At 42.3% G+C, this 12126-nt stretch overlaps 1 protein-coding gene across 1 annotated transcript in view; it reads left to right on the top strand.

Annotated features, from left to right (window-relative positions):
• Positions 1 to 513: 513 nt before the first annotated feature.
• Positions 514 to 12126, top strand: part of BFSP1 (beaded filament structural protein 1) — a 66112-nt gene continuing 54499 nt past the window's right edge. Inside the window, exons 1-2 of the mRNA XM_068232303.1 lie at positions 514 to 1048; positions 8187 to 8247. Of these exons, the coding sequence (XP_068088404.1) occupies positions 672 to 1048; positions 8187 to 8247 (438 nt within the window). The 5' untranslated portion in view covers positions 514 to 671. The remainder of the gene's footprint in view (positions 1049 to 8186; positions 8248 to 12126) is intronic.

The raw sequence follows: 12126 nt of genomic DNA, 5'->3' as shown, positions 1-12126 counted from the left end.
GGAAGCCCTTCAGGAAATCCCGTTCTTTGAACGGGATTTCCTGATCGGAGATCGCCGAAGGCGATCGAAGCAGGCGGGGGGCTATCATGTAGCGAGCCCTGGGCTCGCTACATGATTTAAAAAAAATAAACTGCTGCGCTGCCTCCTGGCGGAATTCATTAGACCGCCAGGAGGGTTAAAACACATTTTCAAATGCTTGCGGTAGGAGATGTGGGATGGAGCCCAGGAAGGTTGCTTGTTTTGATCAAAAAGTACACCTCAACATTTTCAAAATGAGTTTGGCATTTATATTTTCACATTTTGGAAATGGGAAGATGACAAGCTTGTTACTGTAGTCTGATTGCAAATGCTTTTGTTAATTGTAATGGAATCCTCTGTTTGCCTTACCTTTGTTAGCGGTGTTTGTTTGTTAATCTAAGCCTGTCTGTGTTGTAAAAAAAGAGAAAAGAAACAATTGCTTTGCCTGGAACAAAATAAATGCTGACAGACACTGGAATGCAGCAGAACTCTGTGGCCCATTGCTTTGAGCTCCGTTGCATTTTGTAATCGCAGATGGCATTCAGCACACGAGAGAGAGGGGACAGGACAGTCTTCCTTTTTTTGTCTATCAGAAAGTTGTTCACATTAGTTTGTCCTGGGGAGAGGAAGGTTCCCCAGAGAGAAGCAACAGCATGATGTACAAAACGAGCTACTTACGGGAGGTGCGCAAAGAGAAATACGAGAGGTCTGATGGCTTCGATGAGCAAAGTCTTGTCGATTTTAGCAACCTCGGGTTGTCTCAGGCGCAAGGCCTGGAACACCTGCAGGAACTCAATGAAAGGTTTGCCAATTACATAAATAGAGCCAGAGTTCTAGAACAAAGAAATGCCATCTTTAGGAAGCAGCTGGAGACCTTTCAAAGAATGGATGAGATCTCTGGCTTAGAAGAAGCCTTCGCTGAACAGATTGATCTGAATCGGCAGAGACTCCGAGAACTGGCTTCCGATCGGTCAAAACTGGAGAGAGAGTACAAAGATGCCCAGAGGATGGTCGATGAATTCAAAACCAAGTGAGTCATTTTATCTTATTTTCCTGTTGCAGCAACAAACTCATTTACATTACTCATTTCCTCAGTACACATGTAAGTATAGTTAGCAAGGCAAGCTAAAGGTTAATTATCATATTTTTGGACAAAATTAATTTTTAAATCAAAAAAATAATATAATGGAAATGTAGACTTGATTTATTTTAAAATACTGACTGACCAGTATCTTTGTTGAATACTTTCTACTTTCTTGTAGCAAGAAATGGGCACATTAAATGATAAAGCAAATAACATTATGTTGAAACGTGTTTTTATGAAAACGTGTAATTATTGATTTACTTGATGGCTTTACCATGATAGGTAAAATTAAGCTAATACTATCAGATCTTCTTAGCCTTATTCATGAACTACACACATTTTACATTTGCTTTTTTTTATTTCTTTGTTTTTACTGTTTTGCAAAAATGAATTTTTTCTTTATATGCTATATTTGTGTTTACAACTTTGTAATGCCCCACATGAGGAAAGGGATCATCTAACAGATTTAATGAATAATTCAACATTAAAAGTAATATTATTTGGCCTTTATACAATCAGCTGCAGCGAAGAGCATTACTTACTGATTATCAGTTAAAATGCTTTAGATTAAGTCACAAAAGCCCTTGCTGATTGATCTACCATAAATGTTACAAAAATAAATATTAATAACGTATGTAAGCACTATGAAAGCATAACACAGGCATTTGATGTCTGCATTTCTGCTCCTCGACTAACACCGGACCATACTTCACTTACTTAAGGCATATGGAATTTGCACACTAAAAATAACACATTTTTACATATTCACAGCAGTCTTTCACACTATTGGGCTTGATTCACAAAGCCGTGCAAACTGTTTAGCATGGGTGTGCTAAACAGTTAGCACGTGAAGTGCCGTTCGCGGACTTTTGCGTGCAAAGTGCCGCAATTTGCGCGAATCGCGGCAAATTGCGCGTGCAAAAGTCCACGATCGCGCGAATCGCGGAATTTTGCGCTACCAAAAGTCCGCGAACGGCACTTCACGTGCTAACTGTTTAGCACACCCGTGCTAAACAGTTTGCACGGCTTTGTGAATCAAGCCCTATGACTTTTTGGCCTTTTTTGTGTATGTAGTGGTGATAGGAGTGCACTTTTACAAAACATATATACCTGTCTATTTAAGTAAAGGTCCATTAGCTGTTTACACAGACACATCCAGGCTTAATTGTGTGAAAGGGGTGTAACTCTGCATACCACATCACTTTATTTCTCTTAAATTACAACCCCTTGTATATATTATGAATATATACAATGCACATTTTAAAAAACAACAACTGTATAGCGCACTTTTGTATTTTTGGCAAAAAAGCTATTTTTGAGGAAAATCCTAACTGTGATGAGCAAGAAATAGTCCCCCTGAATTCTGATGCAAAAATATCTGCTAAAGGCCCATTCACACTAAGGTGATTAGTGGGCGATTCCCGCTAATCGCCAAAGCGCTAGCGCTTTTTAAAGCACTAGTGCTATTCTATCCTATGGCAGTGATCTCACTGCCGCGATTGGCGTTGATCGTGGATGTTTTGCAATTAGCGGCAATTGCAAAACCCGGTATCTGCAGCATTTCTGCCACGATTCTGGAGCGATCGCAGTACAGTGCTTGAAAAAGTGCTAAAGCAACTTACCATCAAAGTTATTTTTGAACTGTATGCTGCTTGCATAAATGGAACGAGTGAGAAGGACTTCTTTCACACGGAGGGCTGAAAGCAGTGAATTTACCTCCTGTCAGCCGAGGCAGGCCTTCTTAGCGCATACTGCGTGCTGCGCAGTGCCTGAGTTTGGTGTCGCTATAGCAGCTATGTTATAGTACGCGACCCACGCTCGGGTAATTTGGGGATCCGACAATTGCCAGACCCCAAATTACTTCTCCCACTGAATTGATGTGACGTGGAAGAGGAATAGTAATTAACTCCACCCGGAATTTCACTGGCAGCAGGGTGAGCCGTCATTCATCTCACCCTGCACCAAAGTTACTGGGCAGCAAAGTGCCAAGTACATCTGTCACCTGCTCCTATGCACTAGGCTGGGCACTTGCTAGCTCTCAGCTATTGCACTTAGTCACATATGAGCGAGATCATGACTGCAAGATGCAACATGATGAGAATTTTTGCTGCCTAGTAACTGAAGAACAATGAATTTAAATTATGCCCAGGCACATACACTTATATGTGTTACGGCCAGAACCCGAAGTGTGGCCACTTCTAGTTCTGTTCACTGGGTTATGAAGGGCACACCATCAATTAAATCGGTTGGGTGCTTGACACTGAGATATAGGCATCTGTATCTCCAGATAAGACATTAGACAAATGTGTCAGCACACCAATAGTTCCATAGTACACGCTCTTTTATTGAGCCATGCGTTCCCACAAGAGGAAAAAGCCGACAATTGTTTCGGGGCCACACAGGGTCCCCCTTCTTCAAGGCGCGTGGTTACAAAATGCATACAAGTTCAACACACATTATATAATAACATAATCCCTACTCACCCCACCCACAGTGAATTCAATCAGTGATGTCATCTCCATTTGTTTACATAACAAACATGCCCCAATGTTCATCCTCTTGTACGATCTAGGTACTTATCTAAATGATAATGCTAATCAGTGCGCTCAGCGCTACTGTACCTATTATTCGTTACCTGTCAGAAGATCCACCAGTCACATCCTGTGTTAAATGTATGGATAATTGTCCCAGTGATTTGAATGTCGGTGGTGATAGTCAGCCGTTGGCTACAGCTGTAATAGCGCCGCTGCACGGCGCTGACAGCGGCGGATAAACCTATTACAGCTGTAGCCAACGGCTGACTATCACCACCGACATTCAAATCACTGGGACAATTATCCATACATTTAACACAGGATGTGACTGGTGGATCTTCTGACAGGTAACGAATAATAGGTACAGTAGCGCTGAGCGCACTGATTAGCATTATCATTTAGATAAGTACCTAGATCGTACAAGAGGATGAACATTGGGGCATGTTTGTTATGTAAACAAATGGAGATGACATCACTGATTGAATTCACTGTGGGTGGGGTGAGTAGGGATTATGTTATTATATAATGTGTGTTGAACTTGTATGCATTTTGTAACCACGCGCCTTGAAGAAGGGGGACCCTGTGTGGCCCCGAAACAATTGTCGGCTTTTTCCTCTTGTGGGAACGCATGGCTCAATAAAAGAGCGTGTACTATGGAACTATTGGTGTGCTGACACACTTCTAGTTCTGGCCGGCCACTTCGGGCTCTGGCCGGCCAATGTGCGAAGTGGCCGCAGCGCAGCGGCCAATGTTAGAAATGGAATGTTACGCCGTCTCGCTGCGGCCAAATTGATGACAAGTTGCTTAATTTAATGAAATATAGCCGGCGGCAATGTAATAGATGAAGCCGCCGGCTTTCGCACTGCCTCTCTCCTCTCCCCGATCGCCCTAGCCTCCCCCCCCCCCCGCCTCCCATACAATAAGTAGCAGCCGGCGGGGACACACGTGTCCCGAGAGTCGTTCGTCGCGGCAGGGGAATCCTGCCGTTCCTGCAGAGCAGGTGCTGGCAGAAGCAATGTCTGCAGCCTCCCCGCTCTGCTGCCCCTGCTGCGACGAACGACTCTCCGGCTGCATGTCCCCGGCTGCTACGTATATTGTATAGGAGGCGGGGAGAGGAGGGAGGCGGGGGAGGAGAGAGGCAGTGCGAAAGCCGGCGGCTTCATCTATTACATTGCCGCCGGCTATATTTCATTAAATTATGCAAGTTGTCAACAATTTGGCCGCAGCGAGACGGCGTAACATTCCATTTCTAACATTGGCAGCTGCGCTGCGGCCACTTCGCACATTGACCGGCCAGAACCCGAAGTGGCCGGCCAGAACTAGAAGTGGCCACACTACGGGTTCTGGCCGTAACACATATAAGTGTATGTGCCTGGGCATAATTTAAATTCATTGTTCTTCAGTGCCTATCCACTTTAGTAAATTGTTACCCAAATCTATACATAAAACAGGAGGAGAAATATAGATATTTTTCTCTATCTTCACATAAATGTTTAATACAATTCTTGTGAGCTTTGCAAAGCCTATTAGAGATGTTGCCAGTTGTGTTATTAATGTTCCTGTGCAGTGTAGTAAAAATACAAACCAGGATGCAGCTTGCTATTGTTTATAGTGAAATCTGCTTACACATACAGAAAAAAAATCTTACTGAAAGGTTATTATCTTATACACACAGTAGGTTCAGGGTAACATCATTAATTATTTTGATTAATTTTTCCTTTTATCCTTATGATGATAACAGTTCAAATGTCACAAAATATGAGCATTGGTAGCCTTTAGGCTAGTAATGTGTACTGTTGCTATTAAGGGGTGCAGGGACAACGATTGGGACACGGTGCAACTGGTTCCTGTGGTGGGGGCAGTGGAAAAAAGGATTTGGTAGGACAGATCCTTAACAACCTGACACCCAAGCAGCATCGATTACGTGGCCTCTGTACACACAATCAATCCTCAGCTTAAACAGTCTTTATTCACCATTTTGGTCGGCAATTATCGTATGTATGCATGTACCTTAAAGTGACCCAGAGATGAGAATAATATTTATTTTTTACTTACCCTGGGCTTCCTCCAGCCCCATAAGCAGGGATGCCTCGCCGCCCTCCCGCAGTCCTTGATTAAGCCGCAATCAACTCCGGTATTCTGCTCAGTCGGGCCCAGTCTGACTGAGTGACATCGGCCGGCGTCTTCTGCGCTTGCCCAGAAGGCCCCTGCTGATGTCACTCAGCCAAATATTGGAGCAGATTTCAGCTTAATGGAGGCACTCGGGAGGACGGTGAGGGACTCAGCGGTGCTTATGGGGCTGGAGGAAGCCCCTTGTAAGTAAAAAAATCTTTAATTAGCTGGTCTCTGGTACACTTTAAATGCAACTGAGCACAAAAAAACAAAAATGGAGAGGTTGTTAAAACTGTATGCTGTTGGGGAGCTGGGGGTGTGTGATGGGTTACCTATGCCCCCCATCCCCATGAAAGTTGCCATCCTGCCCACAACTGGCAGAACTTCAAAGGGCCCATGGTATATGCTATTTTTTATAACATTGCATTATTCTGTTAATATTTGCAGTTTACAAACCACACTCTGTATTTTAAACTATAAAACAGAGCAGAGCTAATGAGCCTTTGAACCTTCCTGCTGTAAAACCTTATCTTAATCTGTCTCTGACTGTTTCATGCATGTTTAAGTGCTCCAGAAAACAGGATTGTCTCAGAGAAGTTCTTTTGCAAAAATAACAACTGTAGTTTCTTAACTCTTCCTGTACTGGAAAACAATATGAGACTATTTTCTTTGCTACCAATGTTCTATTTCTTAGTTGTCCTACACATACAATTCATTCGCTCTGCTCTGCTTCATAGTTGAAAATACAGAGCGTAGTTTGTAAACTACAACATTTAGGGAATGATGCAATTTTACCAAAAAAAAGCTATGTAACTGAAAGTAAAAGTATGAGACTCTTTTCTTTGCTACTAATAGGGCCCTCACCTCCAACATCATGAAAACCTTTGAAAGAGCAGTTCTGTCCCACATTAAGCTCGACGCCACCCCCCTACTAGACCCATTCCAGTTTGCATATAGAGCAAACAGACCCACTGATGATGCTATCAACATCTGTTTAGAGCTTGTAAACGATCACTTGGACAAATCTAACACGTATGCCAGGATCCTTCTACTAGACTTTAGCTCGGCTTTTAACACCATCTGCCCCCGCATACTGCAGAGCAATCTGGAAGAGCTAAATGTCCATCCCACCCTTCGCCTGTGGATCACCGACTTCCTGACCAACAGGTCTCAAGTCGTGAAGCTAGGGGATGTCATCTCTCAACCAAGGGTAACAAACACGGGGGCCCCACAAGGCTGTGTCTTATCACCGATCCTATTCTCCCTCTACACAAACAACTGTAGATCCAGGGAAAACTCTGTCAAGGTCATCAAATTTGCGGATGACACCACCATCGTTGGCCTGGTGACCAACAACGACGAACAGGACTACCGCCGGGAGGTCGACAGAATATGCCAGTGGTGCAGGGATAACAGACTGGTCCTTAACACAGCCAAAACTGTTGAGGTGATAGTAGACTTCAGGAGGCATGCTCCTGCCCCCCCACCAATCCACATTGATGGCTTTGAAGCTGAGCGAGTGGCCAGCGTTCGCCTCCTGGGCACCACCATCTCAAATGACCTGACCTGGAAGGAAAACACCACCTTAACTCAGAGGAAAGCCCAGCAGAGGCTGTTCTTCCTCCGACAACTGAAGAAGTTCGGCATGGCCCAGGAATTGCTGATGAACTTCTACACTGCCACCATAGAGTCCGTCCTCTGCTCTTCGATCCTTGTATGGTACGCTGGATCGTCCAACAGGGATAGATACAAACTTCAGAGGATCATTAGATCGGCGGAAAGGATCATTGGGAGACCACTCCCCTCACTCGACTGCCTACATATCTCCAGGCTACGCTCCAGAGCACTGAAGATTGCCGGTGACCCCTCACACCCTGGTCACCGCTTTTTCATCCGTCTACCGTCAGGCCGCAGGTACCGAGCCATCTACGCAAAAACTTCGAGGCACAGTAACTCCTTTTTCCCCTCTGCTGTCAACCTCCTGAACTCACTTGACTGAACTAGCGAACATAACTCTATGCTGAATCTGGACACTGACACTGATCACTTTACTGTATTCTATTGCCCATTTTGCACCCCTGTTTTTGTATATAGTATGGACTGTTCTGCACTTTTTGTCTCTGCATGTTTGTCTTTTTGTACTTCCTGTGTTTACTTTGAGCAAGTGTAAGGTGCCAAACCCAATTCCGGGCATGACCCAGTCGTGCTTGGCGAATAAATTTGATTCTGATTCTGATTCTGATTCTGATTCTGATTAATTATCCGTGCTACACATACAATACATTATATCATATTTTTTTTTTTGCTTCAGTGTCACTTTAAAGGTTTTATAGGGTGTTACAGTGCTGAAAAGCAGATGGCATTATCCATCTCTTTCTTTCTGACCAACTTGCTGTTCAGAGTTTATCCTGGCACTCTTTGTAAATTCTATTTTACAGATATAAAAATGAATGTGAGTATCAGCAGCTTCTTAAAGAAAATCTTGAACGACTTAATAAGGTAAGAAGATGATGTCTGTTCCTCTTTATGAGTCATACAATGTTCTTTTTAACCACTTCAGTCTATCTGGATGGCTATATCTGTCCAGATATGTTACACTAACTGCCGCTGGCCCTGTATGCTCCCACGCACGCTCCTGCCACCTTCTGCTGTCCCGGAGATCAATGAATGGGAACACAGTTCCCATTCAGTGATCAGTGTCTCCGTATGAAAAACCGATGGCTTCTCTGAAAAGCCGCAATTTTTCTAAGTGTCACGTCATCACGCTTACAGGATGAATAACAAAAAAATCACTGTAGCTATCTTGTGGCCAAATAGTAAAACTACATCTACATATATATATTTTTTTAAATATACACAATCAATTACATTTAAAAGTATCTGTTTACCTCCCCACTCCAAAAAAAACCCCAAATAACATTTTTAATAAAAAAAATAAAACAATTACAATAAAAAAAAAACATAAATAGTTACCTAAGGGTCTGAACTTTTTTAGTATGCATGTCAAGAGAGTATATTACTATAATTTTTTTTTAATTATATGCTTGTAAATAGTGATGGACGCAAATTAAAAAAATGCACCCTTATTTACAAATAAAATATTGATGCCATACATTGTTATAGGGACATAATTTAAATGGTGTAATAGCCGGGACAAATGGGCAAATAAAATACGTTAGTTTTATCCACTTAAGCCCATCTGGATGAATATGTTCGTCCAGATAGGCTGTGCTGCTATCATTGTGCGGTGCACGCTCTCACGCACGCTCCCGCCGCCCGCCGTTAGCCCCAATCAATGAATGGGAATATAATTCCCATTCATCGACCTAAGTCCCTCACAGAAAAACCAACAGTCTCTTATCAGAGACCGCTGTCTTTCTGCAAAAAAATTTCCCCGTCCTCTTTCTGGTTCCTGGAACTATCATGTGCTTCCAGGACTTTTTTTTTAACTGTGGCCATCTTGTGGCCAAATAGTAAACTACACCCACATGTATTTTTTAATAAATAAATACATTGTATTACATTTAAAAATTAGCTGTGTACTTCCCACACCAAAAATGACCCAAATACATTTTTTTATGAAAAAAAAAGATTACAATAAAAAAACAACAACATAAATAGTTACCTAAGGGTCTGAACTTTTTAAATATGCATGTCAAAAGTTTTATTCAAGTCAAATTTTTTTAAATTATAGGCTTGTAAATAGTGATGGACGCAAATTGAAAAAAATGCACCTTTATTTCCAAATAAAATATCGGCACCATAAATTGTGATAGGGACATCATTTAAACTGTGTAATAACCGGGACACATGGCAAATAAAATACATGGGTTTTAATTACAGTAGCATGTATTAATGTAAAGCTATAATGGCCAAAAACTGAGAAATAATGCATTTTTTCCATTTCTTTCTTAATCTTCCTGTTAAAATGGATTTAGAAAAAAATAATTCTTATCAAAATGTACCACCCAGAGAAAGCCTATTTGGTGGCGAAAAAAACAAGATATAGATCATTTAATCGTGATAAGTAGTGATAAAGTTATTGGTGAATGAATGGGAGGTGAACGTTGCTTGGATGCATAAGGTGAAACAACACTGAAGGTTGAAGTGATTAAAGGATACGTCCAATGAGATTAAAAAATAAAAATCCATTTACCTGGGGCTTCCTCCAGCCCCTGGCAGCCATCCTGTGCCCTCGCCGCAGCTCCGATGGCTCCTGGTCTCCTCCGATGCAGATGCCAACCTCACCAGGTTGGCTTCCGGGTCTGCTTTTTCTGCGCTCCAGCGTGTGGCTCACGTGGACGTGCTGACATCTTCCGGACTGTACTGCACCTGCACAGTATGGCCTGGATGACGTCAGCGCAACCATGTGAGCCTCACGCTGGAGTTCAGAAGAAGCCGACCTGGCGAGGTTGGCATCTGCACCGGAGGTAACTGGGAGCCACCGGAGCTGCAGCGAGGGCACAGGACGGCTGCCAGGGGCTGGAGGAAGCCCCAGGTAAGTGGATTTTTATTTTTCAATCTCCTTGGATGTATCCTTTAAAGTCCCAGATCAAATATCGTCTCTATACACATGAGGGAATATGGGAAAATGTTCTAGTTTTTGAAAATAAAAAAATGAAAATGTCTGCTTCACCAATTCATAGATCTCATGTTACACAGCGAATAACTCTGCCTGCTCACTCCCAGTCAATCTGAAGCACTCCTCCTTTGGTCACATGGGCAGGCAGGGGTACTAAGCAGGCAGCTGGAGATTGCAGGAAAAAAACATGATAGTTGGTGGCGGTGCAGGTATTTTCCTTTTAATTTTCAGAAATTACAGCTTTTGTGTAAAGACTTTTTATGCATTATTTAAATTATTAAAAATAATGTTCTAAAAAATGTGTAAATAGAAGAAAAAAAAAACACCTGAATTTGGGATTTTAAAATCTTTTTCTAGGTTTTTTTTTTCTAGTACCTGGTATCTCTATGAACAGAGTGCTGGTCTATGCGCTTATCTGCATATCACACATACAAGCAAAGAAAAGAGAGGATTTGTTCCTTCTTATTATGGGGAGAGGAGGGGTGGAGATGCATACATGGGGGTATTGTTAAGTTCTAATTATTACCCAGAAGTTATTATATTATATGGATTACATTTTGTCAGTGTCCTCTTTGGACCCTATGTGCTTGATATTGAGAAAAAACAACTCATTATACAGTATTGTCACATGCCCCCTAGTGGCTGGACCACCCAAGGCCCAATTTCAACCTTGTCCAGCCACGTGGATGCAATCGATGCGCTGAAACCACTGGTATAAGGCAGCAGGCAGGCTAAGCGCTACACAAACACTTGTGCGAGGGACACAAACATTTTACTACACAATATTTTAGGTACAGGGCTGCCACCACCTCTGTGAAGGACAGAGAACCTACTCATACTATTATAAACCTGTGAATGAAAATTGTCAAACACTCTGCCTTGGCTAGAACAATACTACTTCAGGTAGCAAATCTTCAGAAAGGCTAGGATTTTTCCTGCGCTGCTTAAAGCAGGTATGCAGCTGAGAAAATGTCTTTAAGCCAGTAGCCCAGATAAAATAAAAGGGAAAAACCAAAGAAAATGATTACTTAAAGGTTTGGAGGAAAAATGTTCTTTTGTGTGGAAGTCTGAGAAAGTTCCTTTGTTTCAGTATAAAATTCCATTAAAATAGCAGCTAGCCTGGGTTCTCATGCTGCTGCTTGCAATACTTATATGGTGGTAACTGGAGAACTTTTTGCTGAGATTGCTGTGGTTCTTTTATCTAAACTTGCTATGAGGACAGAGCTCAGAGCCAACGCCTGGGCTGGGGTTTGGGTGTTATTTTATTTTTGGCAGGAATCTAAGGTCCAAAATATGTAACATTTACATAACTCAGACCATGTTCATCGCACAAAAATAATAATAGCAAATTCACAATCCCCAAAGACTACGAATCACAGTCATAACAGACATGAATATTGTAGGATTTTCTGTTACTGAGAAGTGGAATAATGGGGCAGGGGTGTACTGCAGCCTCGTACAAGAGGGACGAAAATGACCGTCACGTTACTAGTGGTCAGAGGTATAATTTTCATATAGATCATAAGTACTATAAATCTCTTAAAAAGGCAAAAATCATCCAATAAAGTTATTTTAAACATGACTACAGTGGTGCCTCTCTGTCAAGTCTCCTGCTGGGTTGGCTGTGCTCAGGCTTTCTCTGTCATGTACGGGGACCATTTGGTCCTGTTGCTTGCCAGAGTTCACACTTAGCTGTGAGGAGGTCTGTTAAAGGGAGATTCTTTTGTTCCCGGTAATTAAAGAAAAACATTGCCCTCCAAGGATAACAGCTGCAGCCACATGAATAGGCAGACCCC

This window comes from Hyperolius riggenbachi, chromosome 4, assembly GCF_040937935.1.
Source record: "Hyperolius riggenbachi isolate aHypRig1 chromosome 4, aHypRig1.pri, whole genome shotgun sequence".
Lineage (NCBI taxonomy): Eukaryota > Metazoa > Chordata > Amphibia > Anura > Hyperoliidae > Hyperolius > Hyperolius riggenbachi.
This window is presented reverse-complemented; position numbering and strand designations above follow the sequence as displayed.